Source organism: Mesoplodon bidens (assembly GCF_964165515.1).
Source record: "Mesoplodon bidens genome assembly, chromosome: 7".
NCBI lineage: Eukaryota > Metazoa > Chordata > Mammalia > Artiodactyla > Ziphiidae > Mesoplodon > Mesoplodon bidens.
The window spans coordinates 85,834,820-85,861,918 of record NC_138164.1 but is presented as its reverse complement, the minus strand read 5'-3'; the positions used below and the strand labels follow the sequence as shown (position 1 = coordinate 85,861,918).

General features: G+C 41.5%; 1 protein-coding gene and 1 pseudogene across 4 annotated transcripts in view; both read left to right on the top strand.

Annotated features, from left to right (window-relative positions):
• The window catches only part of BDNF (brain derived neurotrophic factor), a 38,383-nt gene extending 11,864 nt beyond the window's left edge, over positions 1–26,519 (top strand). For 2 of the 3 annotated variants that reach the window (XM_081240064.1, XM_081240066.1), the window contains exon 2: positions 22,894–26,519. In XM_081240064.1, coding sequence (XP_081096190.1) covers positions 22,915–23,661 — 747 coding nt within the window. In that variant the 5' untranslated portion in view covers positions 22,894–22,914 and the 3' untranslated portion in view covers positions 23,662–26,519. Of the gene's footprint in view, positions 1–20,884; positions 20,939–22,893 lie in introns of those variants that run through there. The other variant, XM_081240065.1, reaches the window with a different exon arrangement.
• On the top strand, positions 3,225–3,668 carry LOC308620429 (mitochondrial import inner membrane translocase subunit TIM14-like; annotated as a pseudogene). The gene has a single exon. The product of its transcript is annotated as a mitochondrial import inner membrane translocase subunit TIM14-like (transcript).
• Positions 26,520–27,099: the final 580 nt, after the last annotated feature.

Sequence of the window (27,099 nt, the reverse complement as noted above, 5' to 3'; positions counted from 1 at the left end):
TCATGGATGGTAACTTGGTAACATAGATACAGGTATGTGAAATTTTCCCCACTGCATAATTATTAGAAATAATCATGGACATGTAACGGCTGAGAAGCAACATAAGGTGACCTTACCTTAAATATTTTATTAATCATTGAAATTTATCACCATTAATAAAATTTATTTTAAAATGTTCTTCCTAAAATACCAGTATATTTTTCTAGTTTTCACATCCCTGGCAATGATTTTTTTTAAACTTTGAAGTGTCTATTATTCCAGAGCATCTGATTGTTCTTCAGAGTTAGTCTCATCTAAGAATTTAGGGGAACCCTCGCCATCACTGTTCCAAGCAGTATCAGAGATTATATATATATATATAAATTTATTTATTTGTTTGTTTTTATTTTTGGCTGTGTTGGGTCGTCATTGCTGTGCACGGGCTTTCTCTAGTTGCGGAGATCGGGAGCTACCCTTCATTGCGTTGCGTGGGCTTCTCATTGTGGTGGCTTCTCTTGTTACGGAGCATGGGCTCTAGGCACGCAGGCTTCAGTAGTTGTGGCTTGCGGGCTCTTGAGTGCAGGCTCAGTAGGTGTGGCGCACGGGCTTAGTTGCTCCGCGGCATGTGGGATCTTCCCGGGCCAGGGCTTGAACCCGTGTCCCCTGCATTGGCAGGTGTATTCTTAACCACTGCGCCACCAGGGAAGCCCCAGTATCAGAGGTTTTGAAGACTTGCCCTAGTGCAGTGCCCCAGTAGAAATTGGTACTGGGACCAAAAATCAGTTGGTTTGTCATCACTAACATTCCTACATGATTTTATTGTCATATATAGGTAAGATTGTACACCTCGGTAATAACCTTGTCCAAAGGTATAGTGCTCCATACATTAAGAAAATGCATTCACATGTCTCATTCCACTTGATTCTATAAATAACTTTGAAAAAATTTGGGCAGACATTATTCCTATATAACAGTTGAGGAAACTGAAACTTAGAGTAGTTAAATAACTTGATCCAAAATGTACAGCTATGGAACCAGAGCAAGGATTACAGCTTCATGACTTCTCCTAATCCAGCCCTCTGACCATCATGCTGGCTGTCTACAACCGTGAACTGCAGAATTCAGGTTAGAAACCATATTTCACCCTTGATGCGTTAATGTGGGTGCCCGGCACAAATGGAGACCAGTGTCGTCACCCTGGCCTAGTGTCCACTCTAGAGAAGCGATTGGCACCCTTCTGTGTGCCAAGGAAGAAGATGATGATGGGAAGATAAAAAATGTTTACTCTAAGGAGTTTTTAAATTTAGTTTCCTTTTTTTTAAAGAAAACAAAAAACTCTTGAAAAAAGAGAAAAAGGATATGTCTTGTTCCTTGAGCTTCTTAGTTATAATTTTGCTTAAAGCTGAGGGTCCTGTAAGTGAACTGTTGGAAAGCATACCATGGAGCAGTGGTTCTTAAAGATGGTGATCATCAGAATTACCTTCGAAACTTAAAAAAAAATACAGCTATCAGGTCCTAAGCCCTGAGATTCGTGTGTTTGGTCCAGAGCCTGGCCATATGTTATGTTTAGAAACTTCCACCGGTGGTTCAGATGTGCAGGAGGTTTAAGAATTGCTGAACTAGAAACCAAATAAATTTAAAAAGACATCATTTACTTCATCGTCCAAATACTTGGATTTGAGCATGGTTAGAAGTGGTTTGCAGTCTTGTAAATAATCATAAATTCAGAAGCTTTGAGGTGGGAGGTCTGTTGAAGATATTCTTCTGACTTGAAAGATACTGCATAACTGCAGACTTCCATGTGAGAGCAGAAGGCCTGCGACAACATTCCTGGGCCCAAGTGTCGAATTGGATTCCAAGGCCACCGCTTACTTACAAGGTCTAGGCCCTTGTACAAACTACTTCCGATCTCTGTGCCTCAACCTCCTAACAGGGTCGTGGTAGGGATTAAGTGTGTTAATACATGTAAAGTCCTCAGAACAGTGCTTGGCATAGTAAATGCTTAATGAATTTCAGCCACTGTTGTTATTACTGGCACTTTCCAGCCCTAAAAGAGTACCTTTTATGGCTTATTGTCAAGACAATTAAAAACTGTATCAGCATGCTCCATGCCTAAATCTGCTTCACTTTGTACCAACGGTGACAAGACCAGAACTCTTTTGTTGTAATCTTCAGAGGCTAATTTGTTTACTTGTTGACTTTCTCTTCCTTTCATCCATCTGAGTCCTACCCATCCTTTAAGACCCAGCTCGAATTTGACTTCCTCTAGAAAGACTCCTGCCCAAGAGAAACCTGTTCTATCTGAATTCCTGGGTCATCCATGGTCTCTATCTTACAATTCAATAGTTAACTATATAAGCAATAATTGCACAACTATTAAAACATTATTGGGTGTCTTCTCTGTATCAGGTTCTCTGCTAGGAGCTGTGGATGTGATGTCTTAGTTGAGAAAAACATTCTAGAGTATCCTGCTTAGGATGCTTACAGCATGTTCTACATTAAACTGTAATTGTTTGCTCACATGTCTAAACTGTTCTGCATCCCCCACCCCCTTTAACAGTGAAGTTCCAAAGGCAGGGATTCTCTCATTCATTTTGGTGTCCCCAGTATCTGTGCTCATAGTATGTCTATTAAGTGAACAAAAAGTTAAAAAGTCAATTTTAGGAGAACACTAAGTCATAGTCATTCTAAGCAATAAGTTTGACAAGTTGATATCCAAACAAGGCCTTCACAGATAACCCAGCCATGGAAAGATGGGCAACCTTTGTAGCTCTGGTGAGAGAAGAGGCCAAAATGTAGCTTTAAAAACATTTGTGGATTTTTTTTTTCCTTGTGGAATAAACATGGGCTACAACTTACTTTTCTTCACATGAGGAAATGACAGAAACATAGCCGGTTATGACCTTCAACTTCATTCAAGTGACCAGAGCTCTGCTTATGAAACATGAGCTTGTATCCCTGACACTGACATACACCTTGGAGGTGTTAACTCATTATCCCTGTGTTCCTGTGAACATTTTTTTAAGAATTGTTTCTGATCTTGTGAATCTCTAACTAAATGATTAACCGTGTGATATTGACCATTTGGAGTGACATTGAAACACCTCCCTTGAAAGCTGTTGACAGTTAGCTGGGAGTGTGCCCACCTCCATAATTGATTTTCTTGTTGTATTTGAAAGTCAGTGAGGATTTAAACTCAGGATTCAGCCACTTGAAGAATCTATTAGAGTTACCACTTTGTAGAGTTGGTGGGGTGGAATGTACCGCGCTCCCGGTGGAGGCAGAGGAGCCGAGCGGGAACCATGGCCAGTACAGTGGTAGCAGTTGGACTGACCATTGCTGCTGCAGGATTTGCAGGCCGTTATGCTTTGCAAGCCATGAAGCACATGGAGCCTCGAGTAAAACAAGTTTTTCAAAGTCTACCAAAATCTGCCTTCAGTGGTGGCTATTACAGAGGTGGGTTTGAACCCAAAATGACAAAACGGGAAGCAGCATTAATACTAGGTCCAAGCCTACTGCCAATAAGGGAAAAATAAGAGATGCTCATCGACGAATTATGCTTTTAAATCACCCAGACAAGGGAGGATCTCCTTATATAGCAGCCAAAATCAATGAAGCTAAAGATTTACTAGAAGGTCAAGCTAAAAAATGAAGTAAATGTATGATGATTTTTAAGTTCCTATTCATTTATGTATATGAGTACCAGCTTTTTTATAATAAAGTGCCTCAAAGCTACACATTTTTTAAAAAAAACAGCTACCAGGTTAATTATTCCTGCTTTACATGAAGCTTCCTTGAAAATGGTTCTCTTAAAGCAAAGCACATCTAAACTTGGTCAGTTCTTAATAACCTGTGCTGAATGAATAAATGAATCCTTAATTGAAACAGAGCACATTCTGATTCTTAATCAGAGTTAGTTTAAGCCTCTTGTGCAAGAGGAGACTCTGACGGTAATAATATAGGATAGTAAGCCTCCTAGGGAAATTTCTGTAAGGAAGCATGGTCAACTGAAACATGAAGCTGAAAGTGAGACGACATTGCATTTGACCCAAAGTGGCCTGGGAAATTCTTAGCAAGGTCCATCAAAGTCATTAAGTGGTGGTCTCAATGCATTGTACGGTTTAGACCACTTAGACCCAATTGGAACCAGGCATCTTGCACAAGGACTTTCCTTAACCAAAGTAGAAAGGAGTTCTTTGCTTTCTTCTGAGTTCCAAAGAGACTTCTGGTTTCCAGACCAGGTGTCTAGATAGCAGTACCAAGTTAGGGCACCAACAGTGAACTTCCTCCTGTGGTTATTTCCTACCTCTTGGAATGGAATGTTTCACTTCAAGAAGGTGAGAGAAGCAACCTTTGGGGTTTCATGATGAGTTTAACATTGTGGTCCAGCTTGACCATCCGTTTAAAGGGAGATCTGCTTTCCAGATGACCATAAATATGGAGAAGAGAAGGTTTTCTTCTTTCTTTCTTTCTTTTTTTTTTTGTTTTTTGAGAAGATTTTTTTCTTTTTTGCCTTTTTAGAGAGTGCTTTTCGTACCATTTCAAAATTTGGGGTAAAAGGTGGTCCCCTAGGGAGCATTTTCAAAAGTGTTTGAAGTTTGCATTTTATTTTGGAGGAAGGTTGGAGGCCTACCTATATATGACAGGCACATGGCTCCAACAACTACACTGATCGCAAGGATAAGGGCCATCCTTTTGAATCATTCATTTGACATTGATCTTGCATCTGTATTCAGGTCTGTGCCCTTTAAGTTTGCTCCATATATGTTTCCCTAATTTCCCTGTTAAGGCTTCTAGAATTTGCAGTATATTCAATTACAGATGACCACATATGGAGTCATTTAACCATATGTCTTAATCTTCAAAGTCTTACTTTGTCAGCCTGCTCTTTTCTTCTGTTTACATTTAGATTCCATCTTTTGGAAGTTTTCTTTCCTCCCCACCATCTAAGTGTCTCAGAGACTTTTGGGAATGGGTCTCATTCTCCTTCTGTGTTTGGCCATGGTCACTCCTCAGCTTGGTGTTGTGCTTTACAAAGGTTGTTTGTAGGGTTGCCCTTTAGAGTTTATAGAGCCTTTTTCTATGTGTTGATGATGCTTGACATGATGCTGTGACAGGCAGGGTGAGAACTCTAATCCTCCTTCTGTCACAGAGCTGAGGCAGCAGAGTCCTTGAATTGGCTCACCCATGAATGTTCACCCATGAATTTGCCCAATTTGTTGGTAAAAAATGGCCAGTTCTCAGCCATTTTATAGGGTCAACTTAATAGCAGGTGGGAAAGGCGGACCAGAACTCGGGTCTTCAGTCCCCAGCCCCAGAGACAGTCCTTTATATCCAAGTATCCCACATTAGATTGGTTTCCAGAGATGTCCCAGAAATTGAGATGGTTCCCCCAAAGACTTTTGGTTTTAGTCACCACCAGGACCTAGAACTGGTTAAATCTCTTGAGTGTCTGTTGCATCAGAGCACTGTGGGAGATTCTTTGGTGCCAAAAGCAAAGCCACTAGGTTAAACATTTTTTTAATTGGTTATTTTTAATTTAAGTTTTTGATAATTTATTTACATGATTCAAAAATCAAAATAGTATTAGAAAGTCTACGTTGAGCTCAACACCTCTAATCATTAGAGAAATGCAAATCAAAACCACAATTAGGTATCACCTCACACCAGTCAGAATGGCCATCATCAAAAAATCTACAAACAATAAATGCTGGAGAGGGTGTGGAGAAACTGGGACCCTCCTGCACTGTTGGTGGGAATGTAAATTGATACAGCCACTATGGAGAACAGTATGGAGGTTCCTTAAAAAACTAAAAATAAAACTGCCATATGACCCAGAAATCCCACTACAGGGCATATACCCTGAGAAAACCATAATTCAAAAAGAGACATGTACCACAGTGTTCATTGCAGCTCTATTTACAATAGCCAGGACATGGAAGCAACCTAAATGTCCATCGACAGATGAATAGGTAAAGAAGATGTGGCACATATATACAATGGAATATTACTCAGCCATGAAAAGGAACAAAATTGAGTTATTTGTAATGAGGTGGATAGACCTAGGGTCTGTCATACAGAGTGAAGTAAGTCAGAAAGAGAAAAACTAATACCATATGCTAATATATGGAATCTAAAAAAAAATGGTACTGATGAACCTAGTGGCAGGGCAGGAATAAAGATGCAGGCATAGAGAACAGACTTGAGGACACAGGGGGAAGGGAAAGCTGGGACGAAGTGAGAGAGTAGCATTGACATATATACACTACCAAACGTAAAATAGATAGCTAGTGGGAAGCAACCGCATAGCACAGGGAGATCAGCTTTATGCTTTGTGACCACCTAGAGGGGTGGGATAGGGAGGGTGGGAGGGAGGGAGATGCAAGAGGGAGGAGATATGGGGATACATGTATACATATAGCTGATTCACTTTGTTGTACAGCAGAAACTAACACACCATTGTAAAGCAATTATACTCCAACAAAGATATATATTAAAAAAAAAAGGCTACATTGAGAATTCCTGCCCCACCTGTGCCATGCCCACCTGTATCCCCACCTGACACATACCTTCTGTGGGTGGTCGTTTGTATTCGTCTCATGTGAATACAGTGTGTTTTATGGAAATACAGGTAAATATGAATATTATTATATTCCCCCAGTTTTAAAACAAAAGATAGTATGTATATGTATACATCTGCTGATTTGTATCTTGCTTTTATCACTTACCAATATATTTCAGAGAGCTTTCCATTCCAGTATATGGGAGCTAACTTGTTTACAGTTGCACGAATTCATTGTAAATATGCACTATAGTTTATATACTTTCCTTTAGCTAGAAATGGGACTCCTTCTAGTATTTTTGCTATTCTATGCCTTGTTGCAATTAATAACCTTGTGTATGCATCATTTTGTACGTATGCACCTACCTATTACTGTACATTTATTCTCAGAAGCGGAATTGCTGGATTAGCAGGAAAATTCATTTAAAATTTTGATAGTATTGCCTTATTGTCCTGCAAAAAGGTCTTGAACTGTTTGTACACCCACCATCAGTAAATGAAAATGCCTGTTTCACTACAGCCTCACCAACAGAGTGCATGTCAGTCTGAAAGATGAGAAACGGGAGGCGACCTTCTAAGTGAGGTCTCAGTCTCTTCCGTGTCCCCTGGTTTGCAGTGGGAATACTGCCCAGTTCCGAGAGCTGGTGCAGGCATCAGTTCCAATGGAAATAATGCCTCACCATGACGTGGGCTTACGCCAGCTCTAGTGACACACATGGAATGGACCCACATTGCCACTTGCAGAATTTCCTGCAGTGGAAAGTTGAACATGCATTCATTATTCACCCAGCTAGCAATACTGGGTCTAAAGAGCACAACAGTGTTTACTGGAATAGAAAAGGAAATTGTTCCACTGCAATGCCCTGCGTACCAGGCTTTCAATGCTTGTTTCCCAGCTGCTAACCTTATTTCTAGGGACTGAATTCCAGAGAGAGATCCCAAATCACAGAGGAAGTCTTGCTACATTTGGAGCTTTCATACCCAAGGGGGTGCTCTTTTGAGAAATAATTTTGCACTTACCCTAAGATTTGTAATTAAATAATTAGTGCTTTATAAGGTGAAGTAAAACTATGGGATACAATGTTGCAATATTGCTAGACTTCCCCATTAAAGTTGTCCGGTAGTTTCCTGCATGTTACAAATAGGGCATCCTGTGAGAACATAAGATTTATAGCCTAGATAACATCTCCACATGTTGAAGACTATATATTACACATCATCCTTGCACGACTCTGCCATTCCCACTGGTAAGATTGATTCTCCATCTTATTCTTCTCTGAGGACAGTGTGCTCCGTTCAGAAAAAATTCACTTTAATTCCACTGCACAGAGAAGTGTGCTAAATGAGCCTGGCAGAATGGTCATTCAATCCAAACGAACATTCTTCTCTTTCACAGAATTTTTGAAGGGGCCACTTAAAAGGGGAAAGCCACTCCTCTCTCCTATGTGGACTAGTTGCACTTGGGGAGTTAACTGATGACTGTGTCTGCCCTACACAAGAAACACAAAACAATTCCTGGGCATAAGGGTGGACTGCCAGAAGCTAGCTGACACACCACTGACAAATGCAGATACACATTTTCTTTTGTTAACACCTGTCAAGGCTTCACAACAGGCATTTCCAGTTTTGTTCTCAGGCTCCTCACAGCTGCTTCTTGAAGGCTGCTCTCTGCCGAGGGCTGACCAAGGCCAGAAGCGTGGTGTTCTTTTACGCTATCATCTAACCCACCACACACATTCAGGATGTCATCCCAGGGATATGTTCTGCATCCACTCCATGTAGCTGTGGGGTCCGTTTTGCCTTAGTCGTTCACACGGAGGGCCTCTGGGTATCAGTTTGGTGGCAGAGAACGTGCGTGAGACCTGCGCTCCATCACCCTTGTTCCTTTGGCTTTTTTGACTCAGTAGCTTCTATTTGCACAGTCTGAGTCCGCTGCTCTGTCTGTACTGGGCCAGCTGTCCTCCTGTCTTTGTGGTCCTAACTAGGTGTCTGAACTGCTCCCCAGGAATATATTTGACACTGTCTTGCCATACTTTCACTCCCATCTCACCCCCTCAGCTCTTTTCTTGAGTAACAGGACAAACCTCATGGGTCAGAAGTGGGGTAACCTAGGCTACCAGACTTGGAGGGGATTAGGTTGAGATAACTGAAAAAAAAGGTTTTTATGTCAGAAGTTTTTTTTTTTTTTTTTTTTTTTTTTAAGACATATGGGCACTTGGGTCTTGATTGAAATTACAGTAAGTCCCCTATGTACTGAAGAGTTCTGTTCTGAGAGCGCATTCATAAGTCCAATTTGTTCGTAAGTCTAACAAATTTAGCCTAGGTACCCAACTAACACAATCGGCTATCTAGTACTGTACTGTAATAGGTTTTAATAATTTTTACACAAATAATACATAGAAAACAAACACAAAAAATATAGAAAACATTTTTAATCTTACAGCACAGTACCTTGAAAAGTACAGTAGTCCAGTACAACAGCTGGCATACAGGGGCTGGCATCGAGTGAACAGGCAAGAAGAGAGTTACTGACTGGGGGAGGGAGAGGAGGTGGGAGATGGTAGAGCTGAGGGGTCATCAGCAATAGGAGACAGAGGGCAAGCTGCAGTTTCACTCACGCCTGACGTTGATGGCACAGGTTCTGGTTCCTCGCTGGATTCAATTCTATCGACCCTCTTGAAAAAACGATCCAGTGATGTCTGGGTAGTAGCCCTTTTTTTCTCATCATAGACGACACGGTAGCACTGGATTGCATTCTGAATGGTTGCTGCAACCTCCGTGTACTGTTCTGCGTTCGGGTCCTGTGCCTCAAAAACTAACAGTGCCTCCTCAGATAAAGAAAACCCCCTTGCCATTTCCCGAGGCATGAATCTCTTCGGTTCTTCAGTTACTTCTTCCTCTAGTATCTCTTCGTCCTTTCTCTGGGCCTCCAATTCCATCAGGTCTTCATTAGTAAGTGCCCCGTGTTGCACAGCAACAGTCCTGTAAAGTACACAAAAGCACAACCACTTGTAGAGGGTGCATGCACATGACAATGTACACCAGACACATCAACTAACATGTGATTGGACATGTGAATGCACGTTTGCATCTTTGAAAGTTCGCAACTTGAAGGTTCATATGTAGGGGACTTACTGTATTCTTACTCAAGTGGAGTTGACACATATATTTGGCAGTTGTAGTTCCTGGTCTGAAAAGTATGTGGCTTTGTTCCAGTGCCCAAAGAAATCTTCTCAGGGGAAAATGTCCTGCCATTTCAAACAAATTACCTCCCTGCAAAGTTTTGACACTCTGCCCTATTAAGTATGCATGTATGGTTGGTACCTTGAGGGAATAATTCAATATTGGAAAGAGGGTAGTGAAGAAGAAACATTAAGATTATGTTCAGCCTCTGTGGAATTGGCGTGTAAACAAACTACTTATCAGGAATGATCACATGGGGCTTTGCTTAAATAAATAAGAAGTTGGTGGAATAGACCTCCCTCAAAATATGACACCACATTCACATCTGACCCCATATGGAAAGAAGCATGCAAGCTAGCCCAGGTTCAAATTCCATTTCCACCACATGCCAGTCATATGGTCTCAGGCAATTTACAAAATCTCTCTGAGCCTCAGTTTTCTCAGCTGTAAACAGTCAATAATTAGATTATTTACCTCATAGCTAGTAAATGTTAGCTGTTATTTTAAATCACTTTTTAATATGAAGAGAAGTTGGATATTACTTATTTAACCAGCTCCCTAGAGCATCTTCCAAACCCCCCCATATACACCACTACCAATACTGTATTTATTTATGATACTATGTAGAAACACAGCCCTCATCCCCTTGTTTCGATTAAATGTATTGATGTTAGAGTTTGCATGACTTCTGTAGGAATCAATGTTGAGTGAAAAGGGTTGGAGACAAACAGACGTTCTCACAGTCCTTATACTCATGAAACCACAGAATTGAACGTTTCCATATAGTTACATTCTATGATGTGGATATTTTCTGACCAGCCATATGGATCTTTTGTCATCTGAGATGTTAATATTTTCCTTGTATTTTATAGTAGCTCTGGAGCACAGCCAGTTTCTGGAATAGGGTCCGCCTGGCTCATTATGTACAGGGCCCAGGAACCGGCTTCCTTGTGCTGTTCAGATGAACGGTGACACACACGAGTTGGGGGCTGGGGTAGGGCAGTGGGTGGGGGAATGCAATTAGTTTTGCTCCTGCATTAAGCTACAAATAATGAGTACTTTCCTGTGTTTTACAATAAGCAATTAAAAGAAATTATAGAGTTGGATGCAAAAATAACCTGAAGGACAACTCGATGTGTGGAACCACCAGTTTTCTCCATGTGTGGAGAAGGTTAATCCTAGAGAACGCACAGAACACTGCGTTGCTACAGAGAGGGTTGCGTGTCCACACATGTTTGGCCTCTACCCACACGCTTCTGTATGGTATGACTGTGCATCCCAGAAGAAGGGCTGTGGTGTGTGCATTTGTGCTTCAGTGGAATTTAACAAACCGATTCCTGAAAATGGTCTCATAAAGGTGAGCAACAGAGCTGCTAGCCTTATCTTGCTAATTTTATCTTTCCCCTAGGATTTCTTGGTAGTAGCTTTTAAAGGAATGTTACTCTTTTGATTCTAGAGGCAAGTTATCCTCCGTTCAGGTTCTTCCCCCACCTGTTTTCACCTCTCATGCTTTTTTAAAAATTATAAAGTTCTGTGTTCCTTCCGAGGATAGGGTCTAATCTAGAGAGAGGTCTCTTCACCAGTTGAGAATTATCCATCCCATTCTCTCTTTACCCCTTCTGACTTAATGACATTGAAGTCTTCCAGTTTGGACCTAAGATGGGTCTACTTATGTACAGATATTCTTTCTTTATGGAAATTGCACAGATAACTAATTAACCACAGGCATACATTGGCTATGGAAATTTTCAGGAGCACCATCTGTGGAAACACTGAGAAAGGCATACATCTACCACAGCTCTGGGGTCCATTAAGAGTGTGTTTGTATGGGGACGGTGTCTGGTGGGTGTCGGCTCACAGCTGTCAGAATCCCCACGGCACCTCCTGGCAGGAACTCAAGAGTGTCCAGCAACACTCTGAAAGCAACCTGTCGATTTGACATTGCCGGTTCTGAAAAAAGAGACTGAAATAGGACAGACGGGTCTTAACTTTCTTCCTTTGCCTTTTTTTTTTTTCCGATTGTAATTGTTCTGGCATATTCCCAGTCTTCACATTGTGGCAGACTTTTTAAAGGTGGATTTTCTTTATCCTCTGGTTTGAATTAGTGCATGTTCTCCCCTTAGGGACAAAGACTGCAGTTGTGTCACCCTTGCATTTTTTTTAGACAGAGCACGCTCCTTCCTGGATCCAGGAACTTGGAAGACCACGTTCTCCTGTGTTTTCACAACAGCCCCTGTTAGTAGGTGCACCTTGTTTGTGATTTGGAGAGGCAGTCCCTTAGCTTTGTTCACATCTGTACTGTGTGGGGCTCAAGGTGGATACTGCCTGGGAAAATAGGGTTTTGTGGCATCTCAGCCTCATCTCACCCACCCATCTGCCAATGATGTAACAGCCACGATATCAGGGCTCCCAGTGTGAGTCACTTGCATTTGTACTGGTGAACTTGGTGACTTCTTGGGGTTTGGAAACTAGCCATCTTTTTTAGTCCTTTGTAAAAAGCCTAAAGAGTGGACCAGTCTCTAGCAGTTCTGTTTATGAAATTACCCTACCCCTATCGACTCCCTGCTAATGCTGTTCAACTCAAAGTTTTTACTTTTCTTTGGAAATCTAACATTTTTTTAAAACCATTTTGGGTGCTTCAGTCTTGAAGCAAATGATCCCACATGTTGGAACTCAACTGAGAAATCGGGTTGCTGCTGGGTACCTTATTGAAATAGAGACAGATTTGGGCTGGAGAGGGGATTTTTTTTGTTGTTGTTGCGGTATGCGGGCCTCTCACCGCTGTGGCCTCTCCCGTTGCGGAGCACAGGCTCCGGACGCACAGGCTCAGTGGCCATGGCTCATGGGCCCAGCGGCTCCGCAGCATGTGGGATCTTCCCGGACCGGGGCACGAACCCGTGTCCCCTGCATCGGCAGGCGGACTCTCAACCACTGCGCCACCAGGGAAGCCCTGGAGAGGGGATTTTTATGCTCGATACGTACGCTAATATACTTTAGGGTTTGGTTGTTTGCTGCTGTTGTTTTTTGTTTGTTTCGTTTTGTTTTTGTTCTTGTTTCTTTTGGCCGTGCCGTGGGGCTTACAGGATCTTAGTTCCCCGACCAGGGATTGAATCCGGGTCCTCGGCAGTGAAAGTGTGGAGGCCTAACCGCTGGACCACCAGGGAATTCCCCATTGTTGTTTTATTTTGTGAGTTTTTTGTTTTCTGTTTTAATTTCATAGTACTTGGTAGGAGGTAGCTGGATCTGTTAGTTTTAGGACAAGTGTAGAAATAAGAAATCTCCATTGAGCGGGTCAGTCAGTTCTTTCTGCCTCTGTTTCACCATTTCACAACAGAAAGAACTCGGGAGGATCAGAGACATCCGGCTGAAAGTAATATTAATGTGCCTGGAAATCTACTAGCTGCTCTAACTGATCACATCATTTCCAGTGTCATTCTGATCAAGTGAGTGATGTTAGGGTTCTAAAGATCAGGGAGGCCAGTTATGCTTGTACTTGCCTTGTAGCATTGAGATAAAATTTAGTGATTGAGTGGAAGTCCAGATTTAGATCAGTAGTACTCTATAAATTCTCATTCAGCCTGTCACGTTTATAGGTATCCTGCACTTTATGGTATGAACACAACAGTGGAAAAGCCAGCTGACATAAAGGGAACCCAGATTTTACTTAACATTACAAAAGCAGAACTATTTTGCCACATAATAAATGTCCCAATAAAACAAGTTGAACCAAGGAGGTTACTTAAGTTGATGTTAACCCTGCCGTTTCCGTGTCTTAAGTAGACACCGCTTTTTAATTGAATGTTAACCGCCATTTGGTTTTATCACTTAGTCCAGTGCTTCTCAACTTTAATAAGTATACGAATCACCTTGAAGTTTATGAGTCTTGTTGAAATGCAGATTCTGACTGAGTGGATGCTGTGATGGTTTGGAGGAGGGGAAGCTGAGATTCTGCTTTTCTTATTAGCTCCCAGGTTTTGCTAATGCTACTGGCCCATGGATCCCACTTTGAGAAGCAAGGCTTCATTTAATTTCCACCCATGGACATTTATACCATACCTACATTTCCTAAAACTTATTTCAGTCTCCACAAGTTTCTCCTTCTGTTGTAGTATTCTTAGTAACAAATTGGAATTGCATTAATACACTTAATTTATAGATGTAACACTCAAAAAATTATCTGAAGTTGGAGATTTAGGTTGCATGAAATGAATTTTGTACTTAAATTTTTTCTATAAGTTCAAAGTCCATATGTTTAAATGAAACTTAAATGCCTGTGTTACAATGATGTTTATATCTCCTTATTTACTATTTCCAGAGTCATTTTCCCTTTACAGGAAAATTTTCCCCATGATTTCACAGGACTTGTAGAGATCAACACCTAGCATTAAATGTGATGGATCCTTGATACTTTTTTCAGGCCCTTCCTTACACAGTGGGTCACTGAAACTTCACAGAACCAGGTAGACAGTGTCCTCTTAATTAATGTTACTGTCTACCCTGTGTGGAAATTTAATAAATAATACCTTGCTTTTTGGCATTTTAATAGTCAGTATATTGTTAAATATGAACTTTAGCTCAGTATGACAAATTCCACCTGAAATTCTAAAGAAAACAGAATCCTAATTAAAGAGGTTAGGCTTTTGTGTGTGTGTGTGTGTGCGGTACGTGGGCCTCTCACTGTTGAGGCCTCTCCTGTTGCGGAGCACAGGCTCCGGACACGCAGGCTCAGCGGCCATGGCTCACGGGCCCAGCCGCTCCGCGGCACGTGGGATCATCCCAGACCGGGGCACGAACCCGTGTCCCCCGCATCGGGGGGAGGCGGACTCTCAACCTCTTCGCCACCAGGGAAGCCCAAGAGGTTAGGCTTTTTAATTGAATGTTAACTGCCATTTCGTTCTTGTAATCTAACAACTGGCAGTTTAAAACAATACTTTAAAAAGCATTTTTAGACAGTCTCCTTCTTTGATGGGCAAGTGACCTGTGTATGCTTGAGACTTCTTTAAGAGGGACTAGAGATGTACACTGTTGGGGCAGCATTTCTCTGGGTAGAGGAGGTGGAGGAAGGGGGCAGAGCATGGATAAATGGATAAGACTGCCAGCTCTGGGTGCCTCTGGCTTTCTGGGACGCTGCCTTGGTTCCGGTAGCACAGCAGGTTTCCCAGAGCAGTAATGATGGAAGCACTTGTAGACCTTTGCATGGTGGCAGCTGTGCCTGGGGTTGGAATCCAGGTGGAGTGTATTCTTTGCCCAGGCCTCGTCCTTGTGCCAGGCATTTCCTATCTCTTATTCCGAAATTCATTCCATCATTATAGCTCACTTTAAGACACTGCTCTTACTTTAATTGCACCTCCCTAAATACTAGGCAAATATTACCAGTACAGAGGGGAACTGAGTCATTTAATGTGTGTGGGAACTTAGTTTGTGCAAGGTACCGTACAAATTGTGGTAATTCAGAGAATGCCCAATCCCTCTCCTAATGGAGATTACGGTCTGGTTTTACTCCTGGATAAGGTAAGTCTCCAACCAGTAGAAAAAATCCTTTTTCAGAAATGCGGTGGGGAATAGAAGGAGTGAATAGAAGGCCAGAGCTATAGGGCTTTCTATCAAAGATGTATGTAATTTTGTATATCAAATTTATGATTCAGGGAAATACACCTTTTTCTCATGGTACTCACACGTATGTGTCACTCCAGGTTTGAACTAAGAACCAGCAATTCCTCTGGCGTTCTTAGTGAGGCTAAGTAATGTCTCCAGATCTCATTCGACACCATGAGCGTACTCGGGTCAGAGAGTAGTGTGAAGGACTGTGTTTTATAAGAAGTGTAATCAGGTACTCTTGGACATAAACTATGTTATGGTTTAAAACTACATTTTTTTTTACATCTTTATTGGAGTATAATTGCTTTACAATGGTGTGTTAGTTTCTGCTTTATAACAAAGTGAATCAGCTATACATATACATATGTTCCCATATCTATTCCCTCTTGCGTCTCCCTCCCTCCCAACCTCCCTATCCCACCCCTCCAGGTGGTCACAGAGCACCGAGCTGATCTCCCTGTGCTATGAAGCTGCTTCCCACTAGCTATCTATTTTACATTTGGTAGTGTATATAAGTCCATGCCACTCTCTCACTTTGTCCCAGCTTACCCTTCCCTCTCCCCGTATCCTCAAGTCCATTCTCTAGTAGGTCTGTGTCTTTATTCCCGTCTTAACCCTAGGTTCTTCGTTAAAAACAACATTTTTAAAGGAACTTCCTTCAAAGCTTTGGAACGTATGCATTATCAGATATCATTTGCTAAAATATTTAGTAGTTTCAGTTGATTGGTCATTCAAGTAAGTAGGTGAGCATCTGTAATGATCATGAGCTTTTTTTCCCTCCGTTGTATTTGTGGATTCCAACTACCCATTATTTTCCTTGAGGGATGTGAGGTGTTTCTCTTTTAAGTCTTCTTGGCTAAACAATATATACCTAATGGGAAAACAATACAGAAATGATGCAGAGGGATGGAAGAAACTAGTCCCTGTAGGTGAAGGCATAGTTTTCCTTTGGAATCTGTGGTTCTGACCTTGTTCTTTCAGAGGAACCAGGGGAAGTGGATGAGTTGATTAAAAACTTTGGTCATCTTTCCTCCTGTATGAAATGGGGATAATTATAGTTACCTGAACCTCTAGGGTCCTATGAGTCTTAATTACTTAATATTTGCAAAGCGTTTGGAGATCTTTGAATTAAAAGTGCTGAGCAGTATAATCCAAGTTCAGTGTAATCATAATTGAAATAAGAGTTTATATGCCCGCCTTCCCTCCACCTCCCTCCATTCTCTTCCTTTGGCCCAGACAGACATGGCTCATGGTTACCATCCAGCTCTGCACACTTCTCTTTAAACCCTTTGCTTTTGGCAACTTAATTAAGCCTAAAAATACATATATACGCACATATATATATACATACATAGAATAAGTTAAAAATCATGTCCAGCCCCCTTAACCCCAACTCCACACTTACGTTAACTCCTTAGTATTTACTTTCAAACCTCAACAGCCGCTAAGAATAAAATCAATTAATTGACTTGTCTCTTCCAATGTATCATTCTTTCAGGTTCTCCTACACATTGTGATAAACTGGGCTTCTTGAAGCATTCCTCCCACTCAGAAACTCTCAGTTGATTCTTCTGTGCCTGTACAGCAGGGTCCAGACCCTTTACCATCACGCTCAGAGCCTTTCAAAACCTAACAACCATTCACTCTTATTCCTCACTACTCGAGAACTCTTCTGTCCAGAAATATACTACGTGCCTTTAACCAAGCTGTCATCCATCCACTGGGGTCCTTTCTGGATACATTAAAATCCTTTCTATCCTTGCTATCTTCTTCACAAAGCGTTCTTCTTTCTCTAAGTGGAAGTAACCTCTTTCTCTTTATAGAATTGTACCTATACTTTTCTGGGTCATTTCTACCTTTATATTTTAGTTACTTTACATATATGTCCTACCTCCCTCCTAGACTGTAAGGCTTGAAAACAGATCCATGTCTGATGAATGAACAAACAAAAATAAGCCTAGACTTGCAGGATTTCATTAAATTGGGCTCTTAATAGATTTTTGCATCATGTATGTTAGGAATTAAGTATTAATTGATAATTTTGCCAACATTACCATTATCCTTGTTGCTTATAGGGCTGTCTAACATGAGCAACTATGTCTTTAAACTGTGTTTCCTTTGACTACATGCTCATAGACAAAACCCAAAGTGACTGGGAACAAACAAAGCTTTGTATTTTCCCCCTGTATGCCCAAATTATCCATATTATTGTTTGGTTCCCCTTCTTAGCTCTGGACATGGAAACTTGGCTCTAACATGCCTAAATTTTTGCAAAGCTTCCTTTTAGAGGAGGACTGAATTGTCTGAAATTCCATCTGCTGAAGCAATCAAGCCATAAAGTTGAAGGGTCTTGAAGGTCAGAATATCATCTTAATGGTGCTGCCTTTAGAAAGTTGGGCTCTAAGATACACACAACTGCAGAAAACTGTGTCCATATTTTATAAGCTTCTTCTTTGACCACTGTTCATAGCATCACTTCTCTCCTCCCTGTGGTTAAATATTTTAAATTAAAAAAATATATATTTAGAACATGTCCTGATACTAAAAATGTGGACAGTGAGACGGGGAACCTTATAGCTTTATGATATCTGAGTAGTAATTGTCTCATCTGTATAATGTGGATAATAATACCTGTCCTATCTCCTGTGGCAATCAAATTAGATGATGCTTGTGAATGTTCTGTAGTCTTTTAGACAAATATAAGTTATTACTACAGCCTGCTGTCATGGATATTCATTTGGTTGAATGTTTAAGACTTGTGAGTCATGCTTAAAAGTAAACCTTATTTCTATTTCGTTGATTTTCTTTTTAGCTCTGTGCACTATATTTAATTTTTTGAGAATGGGGCTAAAAACAACCTTCCTAGCATTTTATACATGTGGTTGAGTTGATTGTTGTAAGGCTTGGAACAGAATTAACAGCAGTGAATTTTGTAATGTCTAAATAGATATATAGACTAACAAGCTACTTAGCAATTTTGCGTAGCCTCTTTATCTCTTCTGTAATACTCACCTGAAGAAACTGTCATATAAGAAAATTGTCATGGAGGTTCTTAACCTTTTATGATTTCCTAATACAGTATATAAAATTACTCATTGAAGAGGTAAATAGGACAAAGAACATTAAAAGACTAAAAGTTCCAAATTTTGCTATAATTATTATTACTGCCACCTTTCCAAGTCTTCTATTAGAAACAGAGCAACAAAGGAAGTAGTAGGGGCAGTTAGTGTGTTGTAGTGTTATTTGCTTTAAAAAAATTATTACTCAAGGTAAGTTATACCCTATTAGAGAAACTCGAGATTCCTCATGGCTGATAATTACCATCTATCAAATACTTTAGAGCCTATAATTTGGGTTTAGTACAGCCTGTAGTTGACCTAATAATTTCAGTGAGTTCACTGGTGCTTGCCATATGGAAAGGCTTCCTGTGAAAATGATATCAGCACTGTTTTCTCATGGTTTAATAAACCCATCAGTAAGTTTTGACTGAGTCTATCTACTACTACATTATTCTGTGTTAAGCATTATGGGGGAATCACCCATGATCCAGAGAGCTTATCATCCAGTTGAAGACTGACCATAATTAGTAAACACTGCTACCAATTAACCAGTGAGTAGGGAATGAAGTACTAAATGAGATGTCATGTGGAATTTTAGAGGTGAAGGAGGGCAGTGTGTGCTGGAGTAGTTTAGAGAAGGTGGCATGTGTGATTTGATGGTTGAACTGGGTCATGAAGGATAAGCAAGATTTAGTCAGATAGAGAAAAAAGAATTTTCCAGAGGAAAGGAACATGTCACTTACAGGCACTGATATATATGGGGCTCCAAGGACTCTGGCCTGATCAGAGGAGAGGTGATGAAGGACTGAGTTAACATGAGGAAGTTAGCTAAGTAAGGTGACGCCAGATTTTGGAAGGTGTTGAATAGTGGGTAAAAGAGGTTAGATTTGATCTGGTGGAATAAAAAAGTCATTGCAAGTCTTTTTATAGGAGCCTAAGATGAGAGGTTAGTCAGGTCATCAGAGTTAAATGGAGCAGAAAGGATGTCATGTACATTGGGGGGGGCGCGGGGAGGTGGGCATCGCTGGGGGCATTATAGTCAAAATGAGATGTCAAGGGCTGAGGTGAGACAGTGGCAGTGGAATGGAGAAACAGGATGGACAGGAGAAATATTTTAAAGGAAAAATGAGCAGGACTTCTTCACTGACTGGATTTAAAAGCTCTACAAGAAATACATTGGCAGAATTGATTCCAAGATTTCTATCCTGCAGCCTGGGTGGTCCGAAGTATCAAGAAACCATTGTCAGGAACAGAAAAGTTAGGAAGTGACATTGTTCCAACAAAAAGTATTGGCCTTATAAGCCAGTAGGCAGTTAGCACTGTAGAAAGTCACTCAGCTGGGTGGGGCCGTGGCTTGGGGTTGGGCTTTATCACCAGGTAGTTTAATTACTGAATGTCTGCAGATGTCCTGCTTTGAGGGATGCCCATGTTTGGGCTTCAGGATGAAAGCCAAGTAATATTTACTCAGATGCCATTTGTTCCTTTGAAAAATTTGCTTGTGGAACTGATGAGAGAATGATACTTAAAGTGCTAACTACTTCTATAACCGAAAAGTTATTAATAAAAAGATAAATGCGACAAGTGAAAAGCAGTAACTTTACAGGGTCAACTTCTTTAAGCCAAGTATAGAAAAAAGGATCATTAAAAGACTCATTACTATGATAGTGATAATAAAATAATTTTCCAACTCTGTAGTTTAAGATGCCTCAGTACCTTGGGCCATTTTAAGCAGTGAGTGTGGGCACTTAGTAAATACTTACTAAACTTTTTCATTCTAAGATGCACATTTTCTTATGCTTTTTTTTTGTGGTACGCGGGCCTCTCACTGTTGTGGCCTCTCCCGTTGCGGAGCACAGGCTCCAGACGCGCAGGCTCAGCGGCCATGGCTCATGGGCCCAGCCGCTCCGCGGCATGTGGGATCTTCCCGGACCAGGGCACGAACCTGTGTCCCCTGCATCGGCAGGTGGACTCTCAACCACTGCGCCACCAGGGAAGCCCCTTATTCATTTTTTTAACATCTCTGAAATTGGGTTGTGTCTTACAGTTGATGTCATTTTATTGTCGTTGGCTGTGTAGCAGTTGCACCATGTTGTCATTGCCTTAACCAATTTATTTTGCTTAATTTTCTTTTTTACATATGCACAGAAGTTATCTATGATAAAATATGTCCAGATAAGTCTAAAAGAGCTCTTTTCCGTTCTAAGTGATAAAGAAAGCAATAGTTTAACTGGCTGCGTTTTTTATATCCTAGTGGTACCTAAAATGGTGTACTTTAGAAGGATAGTATCTTAGATTTCATGAAGTATGGTATTAAAAGATAGCTAATCACAGCAAATGTCTACCAGTGTGATAGAGGGGAGGAGTAAAATATTCTAAATTTGCCTTTTTTCATCAGCCTGCATTTGAGGTGCCCCTTGGGTTGTTTTAATTTGGACCGGAAACACTAGGAGAAAGGATCTTCATTCAGTGGTGTAAATACAGCTGCCAGGAATAGAAATCTCCTTGGAGGATCCATTTCTTTGATGGTGTGGAATCCAGAACCTTCACAAAAGTTCAGGTATTAGCAGACTGGATATCTGTGTTTTATTCAAACCAGTGTGTCCTCCTAATCTGAGGCTGTGTTCTCTAAGCAGTTCTGAGCATGCTTGCTACTCATGCAGAAGCAAGAGTGAATCTGCAAGGAAGTTGGTTGGTGTTTGGGGATGGTAGTGACGTCTTGTAGTACTAGAAAATGTGATCTCTGATAAAATTCGAGGACGGAAACATTGGGTTCTCGCTCCCAGAGTTTCAGCTCTTTCTGCAGTATGACCTACTGACTGGAGGAGGTAGGTCACCTTCCTGGCAAGTGACACTTCATGGACAGAAAAGCAGTCCCCTTTCCTACCGACTGGCACAGCGTAACAGCTGTGGCACATGCGTGTCTTTTTGTAAGTCTTTGCTCCAGAACTCAGAAGTAGGAATAAAGTTAGAGTGTTGGGCTCGGGCTGGGGAATGCTTCTCATTGCTACTCAGGGACGCGATGCCTCAGGTAAGTGATCCTGAAGTCCTTCACCGTCCGACGGGAACCTTGTGTCTGTAGGTATGTTTCCACCTCGCTCTTCACTCATTCTAATTGGCTTCCCAGAGCATGCTTGTAGATGGAGAGCCAAACTTAGAGTATAGCTACTCTCTGGCAAGCAGGAAAAGATTAATTTTGTAGTGTGCTGTTAAGGGACTTCCCAGAAAACTTCAAAAGCCCAGAAAGAAGCGCCAGCTCAGCTGCCTGTACCAAAATGTGCACAATGCCACCTGGCTTGTTAAAGGTACAATCGACTCAGAGCTCACGCACACATGTGCACACAGGTCACATTCCAATAAAAAGAGAGGCTGAGCTCTCTTAGATGGGTCTGCACAAGTGCCAGAAAAGCCGAGGGGTGAGGGGCTTAGGGAGTTAGTGGAGATACACGTGGATGCGCATGTGGCAGGCACTTGAAATTGCCTTCGAGCATTTTGATGCCACCTTCTTCAGTTCTCTCTTAAGCAGACACGTTGCTTTCATGATATCAGACCCAGGCAGAGACACGTCATTAAAATCAACGTGTAGAAAATGATTTCTGTTTGGGAACGAGCAAAACTTACTTTCGTTACGATCACCAAAGGTGTAGTAGAAAAACATTGAAGCTGGACTTGGGAGCCCCGAGTTCTAATAGAAACTTTCTTCGTGACGGGAGGAAAGTCCTCTATGGCCTTTGGTTTTCTTATCGGTAGAACTGGATGATCTGATGAAATGATCTTTCTCCTTTGTTTTTCTTTGTTTGTTTTTGGCCGCACCGCATGGCTTGCCGGATCTCAGTTCCCTGACCAGGGATCACACACAGGCCAGAGCGGTGAAAGTGCTGAATCCTAACCCTAGACCACCAAGGAACTCCCTCCTTTCTTCTAATGGATTATCTACATGGGAGGAAAGAGAGTCAATGGGGAGCCTCCTTGTAGCTCCCTGACTTGTTTTGTTGTTCATGCCTGGATAGCCCATAGCTAGAAAGGCCCCCTCAGACCCCACAAGCCACTACTGGTCCTGTCACACGTTCCTGCCGTAGGGCCACGTTGCTGACTTGAGGGAAAAAAAGATTACTATTACCCTCACAGTTGTTGCTTGGTAACATTTCTGCTGTTGTGTTTCCTGTGACAGCCTGAGCAGAGATCATTAAAAATTAAACTTACAAAGCTGCTCAAGTGGGAGGAAAGAGGCAAACTCGAAGCCACAGTTTTTTTTCACTTGCTCAGGAGCCATCTAATCTCGGGTTTACATGCTAAACCTTGGGGCCAAGGCTGCACAGCTCTGGTTTATATTAAAGCCCATCGAGCACACTACTGACATTAACCTGTGTCTGGTGCAGCTGGAGTTTATCACCAATACAGCAGAAACCTTGACCCTGCAGAATGGCCTGGAATTACAATCAGATGGCTGCTTTGTATCCCAGCAGAAGAGAGCCCTAAACAGTCTTGTGTCCTGTTTCTGCTTTCTCCCTACAGTTCCACCAGGTGAGAAGAGTGATGACCATCCTTTTCCTTACTATGGTTATTTCATACTTCAGTTGCATGAAGGCTGCACCCATGAAAGAAGCCAACATCCGAGGACAAGGCAGCTTGGCCTACCCAGGTATGCGGACCCATGGGACTCTGGAGAGCGTGAATGGGCCCAAGGCGGGTTCAAGAGGCCTGACGTCGTCGTTGGCTGACACTGTTGAACACGTGATCGAAGAGCTCTTGGACGAGGACCAGAAAGTTCGGCCCAGTGAGGAAAACAATAAGGACGCGGACATGTACACGTCCCGGGTGATGCTCAGCAGTCAAGTGCCTTTGGAGCCTCCTCTCCTCTTCCTGCTCGAGGAATACAAAAATTACCTGGATGCTGCGAACATGTCCATGAGGGTCCGGCGCCACTCGGACCCTGCCCGCCGCGGGGAGCTGAGCGTGTGCGACAGCATCAGCGAGTGGGTGACGGCGGCAGATAAAAAGACTGCAGTGGACATGTCAGGCGGGACAGTCACGGTCCTCGAAAAAGTCCCCGTCTCGAAAGGCCAACTGAAGCAGTACTTCTACGAGACCAAGTGCAATCCCATGGGTTACACAAAGGAGGGCTGCAGGGGCATAGACAAGAGGCATTGGAACTCCCAGTGCCGAACTACCCAGTCGTACGTTCGGGCCCTCACCATGGATAGCAAAAAGCGCATTGGCTGGCGGTTCATACGGATAGACACTTCCTGTGTATGTACATTGACCATTAAGAGGGGAAGATAGTGGCTTTATGTTGTATAGATTATATTGAGACAAAAATGATCTATTTGTATATATACATAACAGGGTAAATTATTCAGTTAAGAAAAAAATAATTTTATGAACTGCATGTATAAATGAAGTTTATACAGTACAGTGGTTCTATGATCTATTTATTGGACATTTCCATGACCAGAAGGGAAACAGTCATTTTTTGCGCACAACTTTAAAAAAGTCTGCATTACATTCCTCGATAATGTTGTGGTTTGTTGCCGTTGCCAAGAATTGAAAAACGTTAAAAAAAAAAAAAGTTTAAAAAATACTACTAATAAATTGCATGCTGCTTTAATTGTGAATTGATAACAAACTGTCCTCTTTCAGAAAACAAACAAAAAAAGAAAGAAAGAAAAAAAAAAGCCTAACAAAAATTTGAACCAAAACATTCCGTTTACATTTTAGACAGTAAGTATCTTCGTTCTTGTTAGTACTCTTATCTGTTTTACTGCTTTTAACTTCTGATAGCGTTGGAATTAAAACAATGTCAAGGTGCTGTTGTCATCGCTTTACTGGCTTAGGGGATGGGGGATGGGAGGGGTATATTTTTGTTTGTTTTGTGTTTTTTTTTTGTTTGTTTTGTTTTGTTTTGTTTTTTTAGTTTCCACAGGGTGTAGGAATGGGGAAAGAATTCCTTCCATCTAGAGTCTGGTTGATAAAAGATTCATTTGTATGTTGCAGAGATGTCGGCAGTATCAATCAGATGACTGGAAAGTGAATAAAAATTAAGGCAAACGAATGATGTGCTCACTCCACTTCCCATGACGCATCTCTTAGGCACCTGCTCACCCTCTGGGCCTTGGTCGGGGGAAGATTCTTTGGTTGGAAAGATCTCCATTTACTCTGAGCACATTCTTTCCCCCCCACCCCCTCTGGTCCCCTCCTTGTTTTGTTTTCTCTAAGGGAGAAAAATCAGTTGCGCGCTCTGAAATATTTTACAACTGCTGCAAATGAGTAGACATGTTTTGTCACATCGTGGCACTCATATAAGCATGGAGAACAGTGATTTCTTTCTTTCTTTCTTTCTTTTTTTCTTAGATGAGAGAAAAACAAAATATAATTCAAAAATAAAAATTCTTTTAGATGAGGGGTAAACATTTGGGTCAATCATTGTAAGGCTTAAAAAAAAATCATGGTAAGGCATATAACTGTCTTGAAAGCAAAAGGTAGAGTTCTGTACAGACCCAGAAACACCTAGATCAGAGCAGAAGTCCACACTGCCAGTGAAATGAGACTGAACAGCCATCTGGAGGCTGTGTGGAGCTGACCTATCATTTCCAGGTGGTGCAGAAGGAATTTCTGAGTGGCCACGCTGAGGTCTAGGTGGGGTGGGGAAGGGTACTTGAGACATTCCAGAAGGGAGGCCTCTGAAGGGCCCTTTAGGGGTGGCTCTGGAATGACACGTGTCAAGTTGCTTGGACCTCACGCTTTAAGTGCCTATATTATCTAACCGTGCTAAGAGGTTCTCGCTGGAGGACCACGCTCAAGCCGATTTACACCCTCCACCTCTCAGTAATTTCGCATAAAGCTGGATTAGCTTGGAACTACACGGTGACATTGTGATCATGAAATGGATTCGATGAGATGGGAGATGTTTGCTACATGAGCACTTATTGCTTTGAAATTAGACTTGAGGAAACCAGGGTTTTGTCTTTTGAGAACTTTTGGTAAAGGGGAAGGGAACAGGAAGAGGCCCCAAAACTCAGGTTGGATGACCATGGCTACCAATAGAAAATCTTGTCCAGAGACAAGACTTTGGGATGGTGTCTGCCCATCCAGGACACCAAAGGCTTGAAGGCGCCTTGCTCGTTGGAAGAGGCCAGGACAGAGCTGACAAAGTTTTGCTCCCCGGTAAAGGCGGCAGCCACCTCCTGACCATCCTGTCTGTTCATGGAGAGGGTCCCTGCCTTACCTCTGCCATCTTGGGTTAGGAGAAGTCAAGTTGGGAGCCTGAAATAGTGGTCCTAGGTAAAATGGATCCCAGTGGAAATTAGTGCCCATTTAGCCCATTGTGTAAACCTGAAAATGTCCTGGACCGGGTCCTTGAGTATCAGAAAGCCTCAAGAAATTTGCTGTAGGGTGAGGGATAAGCAAAAGAGGCTGTCCACCATGACCCAGGGAATGAAGATACCATCAGCAAATAATGTCTACTTGTTCAGTCTTTCATTTAGAACGAGGCTATCTTTTACGGTACCATCCTGAATACCTGTCTTTAAAAGAAGGAATAACTTATGTAGTATAGGTTTGTTTTGTGCTGTTTGAAACGACTATCTTTGTAATTATCTTTAACATGTAATGAATACTCAGAATATCTGCTGTCTGATCAATTTTCACAGCCTCCTTTCGAGGGACAAAGTTCTAAAACAAAACAAAAAAGTCCCCATCACAGTCTCAAAGTGTACTGCAAAGGCCGGATCTCTTAAGTGGCCAAGTAGGAGGCATTCAGCAATCATGTGGTCAGTGGCAGTCTCTTATTCAATAAGCTACATCACAGTCACATGCTTGGTGGTTTACGTTGACTTAAGGTTGATTTTGTTAAAATCTTTCTCTGTTGCTGTTCATTTTTGTTCCGTTTTGTTTGGTTTTGTTTTTTTAAAGTCTTGCTGTGGTCTCTTTGTGGCAGAAGTGTTTCATGCATGGCAGCAGGTCTGTTGCTTTTTTATGGTGATTCCCATTGACAATGTAAATGTCCGTGGCCTTGTTCTCTCTATGGTAAAGATATTATTCACCATGTAAAACAAACAAACAAAAAATATTTATTGTATTTTAGTATATTTATATAATTATGTTCTTGAAAAAATTGGCATTAAAACTTAATCGCATCAGAAGCCTATTGTAAATACAAGTTCTATTTAAGTGTACTAATTAACATATAATATATGTTTTAAATATAGAATTTTTAATGTTTTTAAATATATTTTCAAAGTACATAAAATCTGGGGGTTCTGGGTTTTTTTCTCTTCACTGTAAAACAAACATGACAACGTGTTTTGTTATAAATACGTGTGTTCCTTGCTTTAAGACCAACCTGACTAGTTTTAGCAATTGCACAGCCCTCCAGAGAGGATGCCTATTTCAGAGCATGGGAGACCAATCCTGCAGTCTGTGAGCTTTCAAGAAGCTCTAGGATTGGGCCTGTCTTCCACAGTGGAAAACAGGAGTGTCATTTTCTAGGACACTTGAGAGTTTTCCCCTTTGAAGTGATATACTTTCATCAAATACCAAGCCATGTATCCTAGCAACATCAGGATCCATGAATTAGGGCTGGCTGGCTCTATTTGATTATAAAATAACTGTTAAAAAAATCAAAGTAGGTTTACTTAGGGATAATGAGGATAAATTGGCCCAAATTTAGAAAGTCAATGACTGAAAAAAACCATAGAAATTCGATATTTAGAGGCAGGTCAT